The sequence below is a fragment of the Mauremys reevesii genome, linkage group 12 (assembly GCF_016161935.1).
Source record: "Mauremys reevesii isolate NIE-2019 linkage group 12, ASM1616193v1, whole genome shotgun sequence".
NCBI classification, from domain to species: Eukaryota; Metazoa; Chordata; order Testudines; family Geoemydidae; genus Mauremys; species Mauremys reevesii.
In genome coordinates, this window is record NC_052634.1 from 13033417 (window position 1) to 13052443 (window position 19027).

A 19027-nucleotide genomic window follows, 5' to 3' on the forward strand; every position below is an offset into this window, starting at 1 on the left:
CATCTGGACTCTTGTAACTCCAGACGGCTAAGACAGAGACCCCCCAGAGGAAAAAAGTTCCCCTCTAGGAGTTTCAAATTCTCTTCCCCTGATTGGTCCTCAGGTCAGTGCCCACCCAGGGTATATACCTTTACGAGGGCTGGGGACTAATCCAGGCTGAGCCATTGGTTGTGACCTTGGGCAGGTCACTTGAGTTTTTACTGTAGTTCAGCAGTAAAATAGGTCCCCTTTATGTACATGCTGCATATGACTTTGCTTTCCTGTAGGTAAAAAGCACTTCAACAGAACAAGCCAGCAAGGTTATTTAAAAAGGGAGATGGTTCACTGCTTGCTTGCTTGTATTGTGGCAATACAATATGAAGAAAACTTCAGTTGTGAGTGAGAAAGTTGATGGCTTTATCGGTAAGTTGCATAGGATCTCCCAGGGTTGGAACAGTGTTTGCTCCCTCTCCACACAGCACTCGTCTCCCACTGTGTCCGTTAGGGTAGATCTGATGTGATCTTCACTGTCCTCCTGGTTACCCTTCAGCTCTGAAAACCTGCAATGTTTGCCACTGAATCTAAAGACAGCAGTTTTGAGTTGGGCAGTATTTGTTCAGGGAATGTTCCAGTTCCATTGATCTGGACTCGGCCTCTCTAGAGGAATTGTAAAGGATGCTGAAGGAACTTTGTTATGCAGCCTTCAGCATGCAGTGAAGGCTATGCTGAACCATGGTGTGGCTCAGTTGCCACTGGCTGAGGCTAATTTACTCTGCTACTTACAGTAACAATTTGCCTATCTGCACTTTGCAGTTCCAGAGTGAAAATATCTGATGGGCAGATATCTACCTAATGACTCATGAATGCTTGGTTTATGGAGCATAATAAATTAGAGTAGATGGGGAAATAGTTTTCCACAGCCTCCAATTAACACACTCTAAAGAGTGAAGGGTCATAGGCTTACAAATCTCTGCCTCTCTAGCTAGGAAGGCAAAGCAGGATGCAGAAGCAGCAAAGAATGTACCAAGTCCAGAGGACTCCGCATATAGTATCTGCAGCATATGAAAATATAAAGTGTTAGTGTCTTCAAACACTGGATCAAGCCTGTATATTGATAACAAAGCTGAGAGGGAGTTTGAATTTCAACTGCAGCTCCTGCATTCAGTTCCAATTAGCTGTTTGTACTGTATTCCCCATCACAAAAGTCAGTAAGGGACAAGAGATGAAAATCTCCACCTCTTCCAGCAAGTTAAAGTAAGCCAAAGACTACTTGGCTGCCATCTACATTCACAAGCAAACACAGGCCAGTATTATCAGCTCACACCAGATCTGCTTGCAGACAGTAATTCTTCCTGTCTTGGACCCCTGCCCATGTGCATTATTGTAATTATCAGCAATTTAAAAAAAAATAAAGCAATAAAGCTAGGATGAGCTGCTAGGCTGTAGATTTACTGCCTGCTGCGTCAGGCATTAGTCTTCCTTGGTTCCAGCCACGAAGCCTGCTAAATAAAGGCCGGAAGAGCAGCTTGGAAAAACAAAGCACGAAACAAAATTTGAAGCACAAAACAACTTCTCTGTTAACAAGAAGTTATAAATCCCCAAATCTGACTAAAATTGGTGAATTTCAAGCATCATATTCACACAGTAAAGTATAAAACTCCTCTGATTTGTCCAGCTTGCCCATTAAAATGTCAGCTTCCTGAATGCTAGCCTGCCCTAACCCATCATTTCACAGGCAATTGCATATTTTACAGCCATGTGAACACTTGAAGGCTCTTCTGGACCCTACTGTATACGTTTGTGCCCTGGAAGGGTTCAATCCTACATCACAAACCCTGGGGCTCTGTTTTTTTCCTAAAAGCTTCAGATTATAACCTCAGAATGGACTGAAACAGTTGAAGCTGTACCCAGTAGAGGCATCTGTCCAATTTTGTTTATAATCTCATCCAGGACCAGCCTCCTCTGGAGGTCAGGGAACCACATACACTCCAGCCATATGGGTAGCAGAAACATGCCACTTGTAACTGCGTGCCAAAAACCAGATGAATCCATGTACAAACAGTTAATATGTTGGTTGGCCCTACCAAGGAAGGGGGTAAAATATTTGGTATAAAAAGAGATGAATACATGAGCCTTAAAGATTGCTTGCTTAGCAAAAAAAAACACCACCACGCTTTTCAATTCTGCTAAGTAGTGAATTTCATCTTTGCTTCAAAGGAACTGCTAGATTCCTCAGTGAATTTAAATGAGTTCGTCTTGTATCCTCCCAATACATGGATATTACATCACCATAGGAAGGGCTGCAGTTGTGACAACTCCCTTAGTTGGACTCTAGACTAGAATAGGAAATACAATTTAAAAAAAAACTATAAATGTGGAATTTGTGGCTTACTTAATATAGATCTATTGTATTTTAATGGAATAAATAGGCCCCAAGGGTCAAAGATGTTAACATAACCGTCACTGTCCAACATTAGTTTTAAACAAGGTTTGGGGTGGTGGTGTCATGCTGCCAGGAAAGATTGTGAGCCAGTCTCAAGGCAAAAAGAACAGGAGTACTTGTGGCACCTTAAAGATTAACAAATTTATTTTAGCATGAGCTTTCGTGAGCTACAGCTCACTTCGGATGCATAGAATGGAACACACAGACTGTCAGAAAACAAGGGCAGACTCCTCAAACTGGTGGTATATTGTATTATTATTATTTCACCAAGCCAGTAACAAACGTTAACTCCTGGATCACTCTATCAGTCTTACCATGGAGTCTTAGGCTGGAGGGTCTATCTTGCCACTCCGACAAACTGAGCTTTGTGATAAAAGGATATTAAAGCCACAATTCACACCACATCAGGTTTCTCCAATCCCAAAGGATCAGTCACTTATCCAGATCAATTGGTACTTTGGATTTCACACCAAAGACAATGCTGACAGTTAGTTCTCTAGTAAACTAACTAAAGATTTATTAGCTAAGAAAAATGAGTTATTGAGAGGTTAAAGCAGGTAAAAAAGATTAACAAGTGAGTCAGTTGGTAAATCCAGAATTATAGCAGAGATGTAGTAATCTGTTCCCCAAAAGTTGTTTCTGGGGATCTCTGCTTTGCATTTGATACTTTCCCTGTATGAGTCCAAACAATCAGATAAATGATCTTCCTTTGAATCAGTAGTTCAGTTGCTTCTCCAGACAACAGTCTGAACAGACTTCACCCACATGGGCCAGTGAATTTCCATTGTCAAACACAATGGCCCTTGCTTTCAAGTTAGCACTCTTCTTCTTTTTACTTTGACTGGAGCGTGTTTGATGGGCAAGTTAATTACCAGGATATACACAATATAAAAGATAGTATAGTAGCAAACAACCACCCTTCATTAGTTTTCGTGAACTTTACACATCAAGGATATTTTCATCTGAACACTAACATACACTTTTGTTCTAGGGTTAACTAATTACTGGGATATACATATTGTAATGCAGTAGCAGTCAATAGGTTATAGATAAGTGAAGACAATGCCACTAACATTTCCTTTGAAGTAAACTAACACAAGTTAATTGGTCTGATTATGCTACAGGACCTTTTGACACTATTTTTGATTTCTGTTGGCAAGAGTGAATTAACCTGCAGCCCTGTCCTGAACTGGCACCAGGGTAAAGAGTGTCAGTGGTAAATAGAGAAAGCTTGGCCTGCTGAGTACCATGGCAAACACACCATTTCAGATCCTTATCTTTTATTAAAGATACAGAAAAGAAGGAAAAACAGAGCATTTTAAATGTCAAGTATTCTATAAGGCTTTCACTTTAACACCAGTCCTTGTTCGCTTTCCCTTTGGCTGGAGAAAAGTTCTAGAAGGAAAAAATTTCTTGTTTGACATACTTTTAGATGGTATCAGATGGTGGTAACTGTCCTCTCTAGGGGAAAGAAGTTAATTGAGATGGGCTGGAGCTGTTTCATCTTTTAGAAAACATTAGACAAACAAAAGGAAGAGAGAAGAACAGTAAAGATAGAAAATGCAGCTTCTCTGTGATGCCGATTTTCACTTGCAACATCATTGCTGGGAAAACACAGGCCCAGCACAGACTTATCAGTCATTCTGAGGCCTGGCAAACTTGTACCAGCCTCCAGCTGTTTTAGGGCATTGCTTTTAACTGCTTCTCTAGTCAGACTGACAGTGTTGCATAATAAGCAGTCTTGTCTGGCCGAGCCAAAGTCTTAGAAGGAAAAAAAGGGAGAGAGGAAAGAAGAAATAAGACAGGAAAGGAGAAGAATACATAGTGGCTAGACCGTCTCACATCCCAGGTAGTGCTTGGGATTTAGCTGGAGTAAGTAGAGGTGGGCAGTGTCCTCTGGCTTCCTCTTTCTGGCATGGTCTAGTCAGAACACTGTTTTTGTTTTTGTTTTTTTTAAGATTAGGATGAAGAATGTCCCAGGGAAATGACGCAGGTTGCAGTCATGATGCTGAAGCTTGCTCCAGGAGCCAATCTCTCTAAGGGAGCGATGGGTGGAATAGCCCATCCTCATTATTTTGTCCACCAGTTAGGCCCAGTTTCTGACAGTTTATCATCTCTCACTGTCCTGTTTACCAGGCATGCAATTACTTATTAACACAGTCCTTGAATTATAGCTGTAGTCCTTTTTGTTTGTCCTAATTCACTGTCTCCCTTTTGCAGTTTTTCCATCAACACTTATCTTGTAGGTTATTGTGACACTTTATAAACTTCCACTCACTTTTACCTTGTGTGCTCACCTGTCTGTGTGTGTGTGGGGGGGGACGGGGGACTTGTAGCCCCAATTATTACACCAGGTCTATGCAGCAACATGGTGGAGAAATCCCTGCATTGTGCTGCCTACTCTGAAGTATGAGGCAAGCTGCATTGAGTGTATGCTGACTTATCAGCAATATTACTGCCTGGCGGTTATGCTCTAGCTTAATAATTAAAGAGAAACAGCAGTGATGGATTCCAATACTCTGAAGCTAAATGAAGATGCTTCACATGCAAACTGAAATTTCAGAACTCTTAATACCTGATGCTGTTTTGTATCACCATAACAGTAATTGGTTCTGGTGCCTCAGTGCTGCCATTCCCTGCAGGAAACCCAGTCTGACATGCAAGCCAATCCAGCAAAGGGCTATACACTTCCTTCTGAAGTGCTGAGTACCCTCAATAGCCATCAGTCTGTATATGATCTGTGGCCACTCAAGCCCTCGTAATTAGGGCCCTACCAATTTGTGATCCGTTTTGGTCAATTTCACGATCATAGGATTTTAAAAATCATAAATTTTGTTAGCCATTTAAACCTGAAATTTCAGTGTTGTAGTTGTAGGTATCCTGACCCAAAAAGGAGTGTGGGTGGGGGGTTGCAAGAGGTTATTGTAGAGGAGGTTGCGGTGCTGCCTTCGGCACTGGGCAGCTAGAGAGTGGAGGCTGCTTTCCAGGAGCCCAGCTCTGAAGGCAGAGCTGCTGCCAGCAGCAGCAGTGCAGAAGTAAGGATGACATAGTATGGTATAGCCACCTTTACTTCTGTACAGCTGCTGGCGGGGTGCTGTCTTCAGAGCTGGGCACCGCCTAGAGCCACGGCTTTCCAGCCACCCAGCTCTGAAGGCAGTACAAAAATAAGGGTGGCAATACTGTGACCCCCTAAAATAACCTTGCGACACCCCCTCCCTCCTGTGCCTCCCTCTTGGGTTAGGACTCCCAGTTTAAGAAATGCTGGTCTCCCCTGTGAAATCTGTATAGTATAGGTTGCCAACCCCTGCCCTACGGCACATGTGCTGCGTCAATAAATTTTGTTTGAGGGGAAAGATGAATCCGAGCTCCTGTGATTCTCCTTTTTGCTCTGGTTTTGTGGGACTATAATCTGGGACCTGTTTACTACTGTCAAATGACGATGATTGGACAACCGCCTGTAACATTAATCTTTGAAAATTCAGAATGTAGTTGAATTTGACTTTCTGCAGAAATTGTGCTGCTAGTAGAGAAACTCTCAGTTCCTGTTTCAACAAGCAAGGCATAATGACTTTACTTTCACAAAGGGGAAACTTAGCTACTCTTCTACCTTGATTGAAAAAAATCCCCATATCTGCCCATAGAGTTCTACATTAGAAAAGTAAACGATAATTTGAATACTTTGTGTTCCCCACTTCCACCCCCCAAAAAAAGTTGAAGCCTGCTGAAGAATTGGGACAGAAACCTGTTTGTAGTTCGCACTGACAAAATTATCTGAATTGAGGGCATATTTACGCTACAGACATTATACTAGCATAGCTGTCAATGTAGCTATGCCAGCATAATCGTGTAGTTTATATGCTGCCTACACTGACAAAAGGGGTTTTCCATCTGAATGCCATCTCCCCCAAATGACAATAGCTGCCGTTACACTGGCGGCTAGGATGGCATGGCTCTGTCAGTCCCAGGTATGGATTTTGTTACACCCGTGACTGACAGAGCTGTGTCAACCTAAATTAAGTGTAAACCAGATTGTAGTTTCTGAAATGGCTGAGACCTCCTTCAGAACTGGCAAGAACAGAGGTTTGCACTCCACATGTTGAGTCACCTTGTTTAGGATCCAAACTAGAATTTTGCAAGTGTGGGATGTTACCAGTTTTTTTTGTTAAAACCGGTGTAGTATTTGAATTACACTTGGACTTCTCAGAAATCAGGAGGCATCTGGAGAGTGAAGGATTTCCCAGTGGCCTAACTGTGCATATAAATTGGCTTTTACTAGAATGCTAAAGGGCTGACCATAATAGCATTATGTAATAGCCCCTTAAAGCAACATGCTTTGGGGCCTGTTGCACGCTACCAACAGTGGCAGTGTTACCACAGAAGTGATATCCGTGATGAGTTTAGAACCTCATTATCCCAAGTTGAAAAGCTAACCAACTCTGTGCCTTATTGCCATTAAACTCAGTATTTGCCAAGCCCCAGGAAAATGGATTCTGTACCAAAATACATCTGTGCACTTCCTGTTTACTTCCCTTAAATGCTTACATCTGTGCAAATACTAGTGCACATAGCACCTTACTGCATTATTTAGCTAGTAGGATCAGTCCAGTGTGACACTGAATTACTACTACCTAGGCAAGGGACTTCAAACCAATGGAACTTTGATCCACTGGGGACACTACATGCAAAATAGGCTCAGATGAGTAAAGGAAAAGCTTTCAAGGGGAGCCCTGTCATGTCTGCTAGATATTTCACTCCTTGAGTGGTCTCTGAAATTGGAACTTATTACCCAATTTCGCATGTGGTAGAGTTGGAGAGAGGACTTGGTAGTTGTCTGCACCAAGTGGAGTGTTGCATATTAGAGCTCTGGTGTTGCATTTGCTGTTAGAGACTGGAATTGATCCAGTGAGGGTATTTAAAAAAAAAAAAATGCAAGTTAGAGCTAGCTGGCCCACTTGGAGTTCTCTCCCTAAGCAGTTGCTTCTCCCACCATTTTCTGGCCCTGTCAATCAAAACTGCTTCCTGTAGCTAAGCTCTATTGGCAAGGCTAACATCAATCTGTAAAATCTTTCCCTTCCTGCCAGCGTGTTGCCTGTGAATATTAACAGTGAAATCTGGCTGCGCCAGCTCTGAAATCACCATTTAGGTCTCAGTGGTGTATTGTAAGCCTCAATTTAATTTTATTAAATTAACAATGCTATTTGAAGATTCATTAGAATGTCCCTTTAAAGAACAGGATGATCAGCTTCAAAAGAGTCTTTCAAACCCTTCCCTCTGAACACCAAAGAGCCGTACTTGGTGCGCTCAGCCATGCTGCACATGCGGTAACAACTAGCTGCTCAGTCTCGCTACAGTACTGTCTAGCCAGTGAAGAGGAGGTGGCATCTGCTGAAACCTTAGTAATTGATAAGGCTTCGAAATGACATAGAATGGTAACAATTCTTTTGAAAAAAATCAAGTTTAAGGGTCACACTCCAATCCTTCAGAGGAGGTCACATCACCCGAGTTGACTTCTGCTCCATTCCACCTACCTGTGTATGCTTTACTAGGCAAGGGGTAGGAGGACTCGGTTCTGGTACCGCTCTGAATCTAAACTACAAGTTCCAAGGGCCTTCCATTCTTAGGGCTAAAACAGAAGCTGTTGGAAAGCAGGCCTGCAGGTTTCTGGAACCTAAACAAGTTTGGGAGTTGTACAGCATTATTACAAAAAGCAGCTCAACTGTGTGACTAAGATCAGACTCTTCACTAAAAAGCAATATAGGTATTTAAATTGCTTGCCCCTGAGAATGAGGTTGTGAATGCCTTGTTAATTTCTGGCCATCACATCACAAGTTTTGGCAGAAATGGAAAGGGCCCAAAGAAGAACAGATGACTGTACTGTCGGAGAAAAACTTAGTTTTTACTTTTTGGTTGGGTACTGCAAAGTTAGATACTTTATTCTGTTTAGCAGCTACAGCAGGGAGAGAGTGCAGTAGGACATAGGGTCTTTTTTTTTTTTTTGACAGGTCTCTCAACAGGTAAACAATTACAGCAAGCATTTATACTTTAGTTATAGACAATAATAAGCAACAGCTTCATTTTGTTTATATATAGACCATTTTATTTTTTTTATTTAGACGCCAGTCTGTTTTATTATTGACACAAGGTTGCAACCGTTTTTACACAGATCTTTCTTACTTGCTTTATACGATTTTCGCTTTTACAAATTTTGCGTTAGTAGGGTTACAGCTAGCCTAACTCTTCATAACAGAGACTGTCATGCATTAAGATTTTCCTACAAATCCCTGTCAGTTCTTTTTTTACTTCCACAGTACTTTCAGAAGCCTTTCCATACCTATAACAATTAAGACCGTTCCACTTTGAGGTTGGTTGGGCACTCCCATACAACATTGCTCTACCATAGTTTCCCAAGCTTAACTCTTAGGCAGGTCGAGGAACTTAGTTAACTAATTGACCTGAAATCCTCTGACCAGCGATGTTGAAGTGCAGTTCATGGATTAAACACTTCCAGCCTTGGAAAGTGCACTAGAAACCTTTTGAAAACTGAGTTACAAAATTACACAGAAAAAGGGAGGAAGTGAGGGAAATCTATCTTAAGTCATCTAGTAACCTAGAGAGCAAGCTGAGGGTGTCTTCATAGCTATTACACAAACACTCCAAATATGGGGTTAAGGCTCCTGTTATGGATGTTTGTCCCATCTTGCTAATGGGAGAACAGCATTTAATAGCTTTTTTGTTTTACAAGGGATGTGCAAGACTGGCCTATCTTCAGCATGCCTGGTTGCCTCTTCATTTTGAAGGTTGCCCACCTATTGTGTAATCCTCTCTGTGGCTGGAGTCCTACAGTTGAATTAGCTATACCACTTCCCTGTCCCAGAGTCATCTCAAATGCCTCTAAAAGGTCTACCCAGTTGGGACCAACGCTAATAAAAATGGATGTTGCTGTTTAACAGAGTGGAACAAAATCCATGAGAAAAATGCATGTCTTCAACTTGCAGTCCACTCTGCAATTTGGAACTGGTCATTCTCCTACATGAGTGCCAAAGCACATGGGAAGAAGTTCCTCCCCTCAGCTCCTTCTCTCCAACATACCCCTCTTGTAAAATCGGTACCAGTAAGCGACCTGGCCTTAACCTAGCTGAACTCCCTTCAGACTAACTTCAAAACATCCATGAAATGGAGAGCTCACCACTGGCAGGCTCTAGTGGATTGTTATAAAACTATCTGAGGCCAAATATCAGTGTGGAGATGGTGTGGTTTTATTTTTGTTCAGTTTTGTTAGAGTGCTTTCAAATGTGTACGTTCAGTACACACCATGTTCTCTCATCACAAGTAGGACAGGATACAAATGTGAAAATAGTTAAACCTCTGCGGTTTGCTGTGAGCGGAGGGTGGCTGATTGGCTCCCATCTCTAAATCTTATCCACAGAGCTTCTGCCTGGGGTTGAAGACAACTTGTACATACCATACAAGTTCATTAACTTATTGGAGCAACTGTGCAATCCATGAGTCTTCCATGTGATTAAAAATGATGCGATCAACTTGAGCAAGTGACTACACTAGTTTTATCTGGCTGTGAATTAAGTTTTAAAATATTCCAAGTAACTATGGTAACGGCACTCCACTGATAAGCAAGCTATTTAAACAATCTGAGGAGGAAAGATCTTTGCCATAGTACCAAGGTGGTAAGCTGGAAAGATAGCAAATATAAATGCGTAGCATCAATGTTGAGAGGCAGCATGTTCTTGATTTGTAGATGTCTGTATTTCAACAAGGTGTATATGCATACAGAAGTTCGTGTGGACGGATTTAGTCTCCCACACCTTTCTGCCTATCATGGTGGTATCAAGGCATCCCCTCACATACAGGTGCCTACTCACATTTGGTATACTTGTTCTGAGGAAACGTCTTTCAAATACAATGCCCTGATACTGATCCGTATGACTTCCCGTTCCTTCAGACATGCTTAGTCCATGCATAACTCAAATACTGCATTCTGTTCTGGTGCTACATAGCATTCCAGACACACTCCAGCTCAAATTTCTGTAGACAATACATGCTATTCATCTATTTGTGAATTGTTGGATCCGTTGGCTAGCATGGTCTCCAAATGACACAGTTTAATTAGGCACCCGTGGAAAGCCAAACATAAATTTCAGTCCCTGCAACACAGTAAGTCTTGTGCACTACGGAAAGCATTAGAGCCAGGATGGAAGCAGGTGGGGGTCACGTAATGAGCTTATAAACCAGAAGGCAGTGCGTCTTGTTGCATATTACGGTGTCTCAGACATAAGCTGGGAGAGTCTTAACTGTAAGCGGGGTCCTATACATCATTGGTTGATTGACCTTTGTCATACTTATGGAATTTTGTATCCAAGCCTGTCTGTTCATACAAATGCATAGCAACAATGGTGCCATTGTATAGTAGTAGTAGAAACTCCCATGCTGGTCTTTTGACTCAGCACTGTGATACTCTGTTTTTGAGTGATTTTGCTCATTTGTGCCAGCTTGATTTGTTGATAGAATGGATGTTTATCAGTTGCCAGCATGTAAATTACAGACTAAAATAGTTTTTAGAGATTGTTGGACAGGGCTCATGTTGAGCTATAGCAAGATCGGAAATGTTTTTGTGTTAGCAGTATCCTGTTCCTGGAATATGGATATTAACAGGATTTGTATTGGGTGGAACTTGGTGCTGTCTTCCCTCCCATCTCCAGTCATCTTATCCAAAACTTGGCTTCCATGTTAGTCTGTAGTGTAGATGCTGAAGCACAGACTTGTAAACATGGAGTCCAGGGATGTGGGTCCCACAGACCCGTGTCTGTGCTATGCTGTTAAATTAATCTGGGTGATTGGCACCCATCTTAGCCTAGCTCATGTGCGAGCAGCCCCACTGCAAAGGCCTGCTTCAATTACTGTGTCTTCAGTGTTTCTGCATTCGCCCTTGTGTGTTTGAGGGTATATCCCATGGGTTTTCGTGCCGAGGCCTGGTCTACACTACAAAGACTGAATAAGCTGCCTTGCATTGACCTAGTTGTGCATGTGTCTACACTTAAACTTGTATCCACTCATGTAAGCTCCATTACGCTGGCATAATAGCACCACCTTCCCAAGAGGTGTTGAGTCATGATTGATCTATTGAGGATGACACAGTGTGAATGTGGAAGCTATTAACTTTTGACCGTAACAGTCTTCCAGCAGCTGTCCCAAAATGTTTGACACTGACTGCTCTGGTTGCAATTATGAAGTCTGCTGCCCAGGGGTAATGGGGACCAGAAGGCTCCCTCCTTCTTAAAGCCCCGCCAAGTTTTGAAATGCCTTTTTCTGATTGTCCAGCTAGGGGAGCACACCTAATAACTCTCCATTTTTGTGCACAACTGTCCAACCAATCATCCCGGCTACATGATCCAGACGCGCTCTGGCTTGGAGTAGACAGAGATTAGATCTCCTGGGCCTGTGGGGAGAAGAGGCCCAGCTATAGACCAGCTGTAGAAACATGAGCATCTGAGCGGATGGCAAGGGGGATGCAGTAGAGAGAGTATGACAGGGATCAGCTGCAATACCGTATGGAAGTAAAGGAACTGTGGCAGATCAGGAGGCCAACAGCTGATCATGTCTCTTGCTATGCTGCAGCGTGGCTAGTCATATTGAAAGCACCCACTTAATTGAGCATACATTTTGATAAACTCATAGGATCTGTGTCAAACAGTGTAATGAACTTAAATGTATGGCAGGCACAACAAAATTAATAGGTGCCTTGTTAGTGTTTTGTTCATAGATGTTCACCAAGCACCACACAATTTGTATCAGGCCCCCAGATTGCAGGAGCACAGTATACCACAAGTATCAGAGAGGTAGCTGTGTTAGTCTGGATCTGTAAAAGCAGCCAAGAGGCCTGTGGCACCTTGTAGACCAACAGACCTATTGGAGCATGAGCTTTTGTGGGTGCATGTCATCCAGCGAAGTGGGTATTCTCCCACGAAAGCTCATGCTCCAATACGTCTGTTAGTCTATAAGGTGCCACAGGACTCTTTGCTGAGTATACCACAAAGCATTACTGTGGCTTGCTGTTTAAGTGCTTTTTCAAAGCTCCTCTGAGCTCCACACTGAGCTCTTCCGATAGCCCTTGTATCCGACTGTTAAAACTCAGACAGCTGCTCCACCGCCTCCTTCTATCCCCTTGACATTTCTTCCCCCTGTGGATCAGATACTATGCAGGACTCAGCAGGTAGCTGTGCAGTGAAGATCTACCCCAATGGGTTAAGTGGTTTGAGTAAATAGCAGCCAGTCCCTTATCTGTCTACTTGAGGACAGCCTAACTCTCAAGAGGTAATTGTAGATTCTTGTGGCCATACCAGGAAAAATGTGTAAATATTGAGTTGACCTTATCGCCTAAATGCCAACAGTATGCTCATTGCTGTACAATTCTTGTCTCAAGGTGTGTTGCAATATCTTCTCTGGTAGTGATTCAGAAGGGGAGTCTGTGACTAGTCATTGTGCAGGCTAGTTTCTCTAATATATCACAACTGGTGGCTGCCTGCAGCTTGATCCAGTTGAAGTCTTCACTTGATGGTTCAACTGCCTGCTTTAAATTTATTCTTGTTGACATAGGTTAATAGGGACCTGTAGGCAATGGAGTGTGTGTGTGCGTGCGTGGAAGGCTAAATGTGCAGGGAAGGTTAGTGGCCTTAAAGCCACAGTGTCTGCTAGGGAAAAGGAGCCCTGAGGCAGTAATGCTTCTTCTCTAATTGCTGCTAGTCCCCTTGTCTGAAACACTTATAACAAATGTCCATGTTCAGTGCTTGAATTGGTTTAGATTTGGGAGTGGGTTTTGTGGTCCACCTGCCTTAGCCTCATCACTTTACAAGGACTATTAAAAAAATAAGCAGGATGTTGAATTTCCAGTATAACTCCGGCCTGATCAGTTTAATAACTCAGTTGCATGATGAGTCTGCCTAATCCCCTCCTCTTGGGCAGCTAGCAAGATTTCAGAAGCAGCAGCCTGAGCTTTCACTTCATTGCTGCATTTGCTGTGTGCCCAGAAGACAGGTCTGCACTGGCATGTGCTCCAAGTTTCGTATCGTATGACTCCAATCTCAGTTGGTGGTGGATGGAGTGGACGATGGAATTTTGCATCAAGGTTGTGCCAATACAAATATCCATAGTAATGCACTAAAGGAGGGAGAGGATGGCAGGCTTTGTAGAGTTCATTAGCAGCTCCTTGGCTCCTGCACCATGTATTTATGGGGGCTGACTCTCTTTAACTTAAAAAAAAAAACACTGATTCTGAGACTCAACTGCCTCCACCCCCCAATTCCATTTCTCAGCACCAGCCGGTTTAAAACTCGGAGCAGGCCGGAGCTTGTGGGAGGTCTTTCTGTTGGGATACACAGGAATGAGTATAATTGCTGTTGGGTGGGTTTCAAGAGCCCTTGCTGGGTACTTTTAACCAAGGACTTTCCCATGTTAACTGTTACCAACACAAAGGAAAAGTGATGTTGTTTGGAGGTGAGCTCTTGAATCTCTCCAGAAGTCTGTGCCCCAAAGTGTGTTCTGGAATCTGCAAATGACTTGTACTGTATTGGTCTTTACTAAACTATCTAATGCTGTGGAATGATAGAGGAAGGGTGGCAAGGCTTTAAAGAAAACTTTGTACCCCTTTTAAAGGTGCCTAAAACAATTCTAGTTCTCTGAAGCACATGAAACAAACTGCTTCATATGAAGAAACGTATCTTCATCTCTCTTAACAGGCGCTTGCAGCCAATGCTGGAACAGGATTTGCTGTGGCTGAGCCTCAGATTGCCATGTTCTGTGGGAAGCTAAATATGCATGTGAATATCCAGACTGGGAAATGGGAGCCTGATACTTCTGGGACCAAGAGCTGCTTTGGAACAAAGGAAGAAATTCTACAATACTGTGAGGAGGTGAGGAGATTGTGCTCTGGAGCTGAGCGTTAACTGCTTTCCAGATAATTGTTAATCTTGTGGTTAAACCATCACTTGAGTTCCCCACCTAGTAGCTTTGCTGGGTGAAAGCTCAAACAGAAGACGTATTTTACCACTGTGGCATGCCGTTTCCATAATTTTGAACGTCAGTGTACAGTTGAAAACCAAAAAAGTTCTGTTGAGAGCCTTTTCTCAAAGACTATCTGGGCATTGACTTAGGCTCGGATTTTCAAAGGAGCTGAAGTGAGCTAGGTAGCTGCTAAGTCTCATTAAAATTCAGTGGGACTTGGGTGCCTAATTCATTGGGGTCCTTCGAGCGTTCTTTATGACCAAAACCAGCATGTACACGTACACCATTTTGCACATATTCTGATTTAACCGCTGTCAGGATTCCAAGACCAAATATTTAGAGTCGATATGAAATGCGAAGTTCAGTCTTGTTGTTGTTGGCGTTACGTTCAGGCTGACACAAAGCTGGTAAATACTAGGAAAACGTTTTTATGAAAATGTTGACAGTGTTGGAAAGGTGTTTATTTCTTTTTACAAACTTCCCTTCCCTCTCCAATAGGCTCTAGATACTCAGCCTTGCAAAATCTATTTATCCCCTCATCTGAGATGAGGAACGCTGACAAGCAAATAACTCGTAATGTTGTAAATTTTTATTTCTTTTGGGTAGCATGATGCAGGTGGTAGAACAGACTGGCTGGGCTGGCAAACTTTCATGACTATTTTACAAGGCTGATAGAACTATACTGCATCTTGTTTAGGTAGCACGAACTAAATATAAGCCAGTGTCTAGACTTGTGGAGAACTTCAAGACATAGCAATCATATTAATGCATTCTACACCTTAGGTTTCCTTAACCCAGTTAAGGTGAATGAGCTTGCTTTAGTTTAGAGAACCAGTTGGTTTCATGTCTCTTCCCCCCCACTCCCCCAGTATTCCTTATTGAGAGTACTTTTATTATGTCACTTTGTGTTTTTGCCAGTGTGTTAGCATGCATGTATCTTGATCTGTGTTTTTTAGCATATGGTTTTTTAACAGATCTATCCAGAGCTTCAGATTACAAATGTGGTAGAAGCCAACCAACCAGTCAGCATTGACAACTGGTGTAAGAAAGGCAAGAAGCAGTGCAAGGGCCACACCCACATTGTTGTGCCCTACAAGTGTCTGGGTAAGTACTTAATGTGGAGCAGGCCTCCAATGAGGGAAATAACTCATTCAAACATCTTTTCCCTTGGGGATCAGAGGTCACTCCCTGGTTTGCTCGGAGAAGAAACCGACCTAAAGAGTTTTTACATCAGATCCCCACTTTTGTGTCTAGGTTTCTCTTCTTTAAAAAAAAAAAAATAAAAAAAAAATGAAATTCTATACACTCTTCCCCAGATCAACAGCTTGATAACTCTGTGTTGTAATAATAGTGTCTGGTTTGGAAAAAGAATTCCCCCCCCCCCCCCCCCGGTCCCCACCTTTATGCCATGGGCATAAAACCCGAAGTCTAGTGTACTAGTATCACAAACTCTGGGCTTTAATACTCTGATCCTATTTCTGTGAAGCTTTAATGTTTTGTTTCCTTGGAGACTCAAACGCTCAGGTGTGTTCGTAATCCCTGCTTTGGTCTTGGCAAGACAGCTCTATTTTTTTAGGTTATTTATATCTAGCTGTTTCAAATGGTTCCTCATTCTTGTGACTGGAATCCCAAAATGTCTTCTGTTTTAACTGTAATTGACCACTAGACGTTACATGATTGATTAAACTGTACTTATTACTGGAATCTATCTATTTCTATCTAGATGTCTAGCTTTTTTGCAGCCAAGGCGTTTGACCTGAGACTTGTCCCTACTCCCATAAGCACATTCTGCCCAACGCAAGAGTTACCAGCAGACTGAGCTTGGTCCAATTTCTTGTCTATCCTTTGCTGAAGCAGATTTGCTCAGCTACTTGCAACAAATTCTATCCTATCTCATTGAACACTGTTACAGTTGCAGTAGGGCTTCATAGAAAGTGCTCTGAGAATCAGTTTCTCCTCCTGAAGTGCTTCCAAGGATTTTTGCGTCCATTTAAGGACTGAATGCAGCTAGAGTCTAGCTAGGTAAAGTAGATCCACAGGATTACAGGGCTGTTTTGCCTTTCTGTGTAACATCTTTCATAGGAGGCTCTCAAAGCACTTCACAAACACTAATACTCGCCTCCCAAGGGTATTTCAATAGTAAATGTATTATCCTCACTTTACACATGGGGAAACTGAGGTACAGAGGATAAATGAACTGTCCATGGTTATTCTGGGTGCCTCTCACACAAGTGAGAATGAAAGCCAGGTCTCCTGATGGCTGGCCTACTCCATAAGACACAAGGCAATCCTTCCTCAAGACTGACCTTCAACTAAGAGCCAAGGTTTTTAAGATGCCAGTACTATAGGACTCTGCCCAACATTTGACCTGTTTTAAATCTGCTGGGTAATACCCCATCTCTCATAAACATACCCTAGCCAGCATCTTGCCCACTCTGGAGTCTGTAGACAATTAGGACAGTTCGGGAGCAGTGCTGACATGCAAGTAAACATCTTGGTTTAAAGTAGACCATGTAAAGACTGCCGAGCTTTGGAGGACAGGTCAGTCAATGGCTGTTAGCCAAGAAGGTCAGGGATGTAATCCCATGTCTGGGTGTCCCTAAATCTCCAACTGCCATAAACTGGGACTGGATGGCAGGGGATGGGTCACTCAAAATTGCCCTCTTCTGTTGATTCCCTCTGAAGCATCTGGCACTAGTCACTGTCGGAAGGCAGAATACTGGGCTAGAAGGACCATTGGTCTGACCTAGTATGGCTGTTCTTATGAAAATGAAGGCCCAGCATGTAGGACAACTTTGTTTTCCCAGTTTCAAGTGATGGAGTGTTTCTTCAGATAAAACACACCTTTATTGTTAGGATAGATTTCTAAAATCACTTGTAAACAAATGATCTGTGCCCTGACTCCAATCAAAGTACCCATTGTTCTCATGTACAAAGTACTTCCGTGTTCTATTTGTTGCTTCTCTCTCCCATGCTGCACTAATCCCCTGTCCATCTTCAGATAGGATCTCACTACCTGGTGAAGTTTAACCTTTTGCACACTGTAGATGAGGTTTTTTAGTTTCTTAAAGAGATTGCGATGAGGCCCTCTTAGCACTGTCACTAAACTGTAAAATAAACTTAACAATAGGATGCTGGGTGCAGGACTGAGTTTGAAGTGTGAAAAGGCAAACTGCTGACAGTTCTGGTGAAGCTGTTAGCAGGGAAATGCCTGCCCTGGGTGACTCTGATCTGAGGCTACGTCTACACAGCAGTTAAGCAGCTGGCCCATGTCAGCTGACTTGAGCTTGCTGTGCTAGGGCTGTGGAGCTGTAGAATTGTTATGTAGACATTTGAGCTCGGGCTGGAACCTGGGCTCTGGAACCCCATGATGGGATAGTGTCCCAGAGCCTGAGCTCCAGCTCAGGCCCTAATGTCTGCCCAGCAATTTTTAACCCTGCAGCCTGAGCCCAAACCAGCTGACCCCGGCTATCCATGGCCGTGCTGCAGGACTCTTATTCTAGTGGAGATGTACCCTGAAAAGGGGGAGCATTATAAACACGGGCAAATATTGCATAACATAGACTGTGGATGTGTTCTGTTCTTAAATTGTGTCCATCCTTCAGTAGAGGGGAGAACCTTAAACTTTTATAAGGGATGGCAGGAGGTGGGGACCAACACCTCTCAAGTTTGAGAAACTGAAGAATGGATGTGGCCTTTATTACTTTGCACCTGTTTTCAGATAACCTACTTCATAGACTGAGTGTTTTGACTTGCACACGTCCATGTGCAGAAGAAATGTTTCTCCGAGGGTTTCGAAGTCTTTGGTATTATGAGTAGCATAGGCGCTGACTCTGTGGGTGCTCCCCTGGAGCACCTACAGGGAAAAATAGGTGGGTGCTTAGCACCCACCGGCAGCCCCCCTACCAGCACCTCTGTCTCCCACCCTCTGTGATCAGCTGTTTTGCAGTATGCAGGAGGCATTGGGGAGATGGGAAGAGCAGGAGTGGGAAGAGGCAGGGCAGGGATCAGGCCTTGGAAGGGTGGAGTAGGGGTGAGGCCTGGGGCAGAGCCAGGAGGGCAGGACCCCCCAGCCATGTTAGAAAGTGCCAATGATCTGTATGGGGTTGCTGCAAATTTGTCCACAGCCAACAGTCAAGATTCCTTTTGCAAAGGACACATTCAAGATTACTTGGCCAAATATTTCAACTCTCTAGATCAAGTTGAAAGACTCTTCCCCTTGGAATTGATGTACTTTAGTTTTTAAACTAGTCAAAGCATATACTGTTAAGTTTTTGACCATCATGTAAATGTCAGACATGAGCTAATGCAGCCATTTTTGTTAGACTACAAGTCTCGTCTGTGGGTGTTCATTTTATTTCACATGGGTTTGTTGCTCCCAAACACCTGGGTTTTAAGGGTTTTTTCTAAGCAGACTAGGAGATTTGGGCATGTCTTTGAGTAAAATTACTGGAAGATGTATCTAAATCCATTAGACTGACTAGAATATCACAACTTGAGCCCAGAATATTAAACCTTCCAAGTCATAAGGTCTGCCAAGGTGAACTTTCTGCCTAATGATCTAGAAAGTGGTGGTTATACTGGATCTAGTCT

General features: G+C 42.9%; 1 protein-coding gene across 7 annotated transcripts in view; it reads left to right on the forward strand.

Moving 5' to 3' along the window:
• The window catches only part of APLP2 (amyloid beta precursor like protein 2), a 68472-nt gene that overhangs the window by 25281 nt on the left and 24164 nt on the right, over positions 1–19027 (forward strand). For all 7 annotated transcript variants that reach the window (XM_039496639.1, XM_039496637.1, XM_039496638.1 and 4 more), the window contains exons 2-3: positions 14170–14343; positions 15409–15538. In XM_039496639.1, the coding sequence (XP_039352573.1) occupies positions 14170–14343; positions 15409–15538 (304 nt within the window). The remainder of the gene's footprint in view (positions 1–14169; positions 14344–15408; positions 15539–19027) is intronic.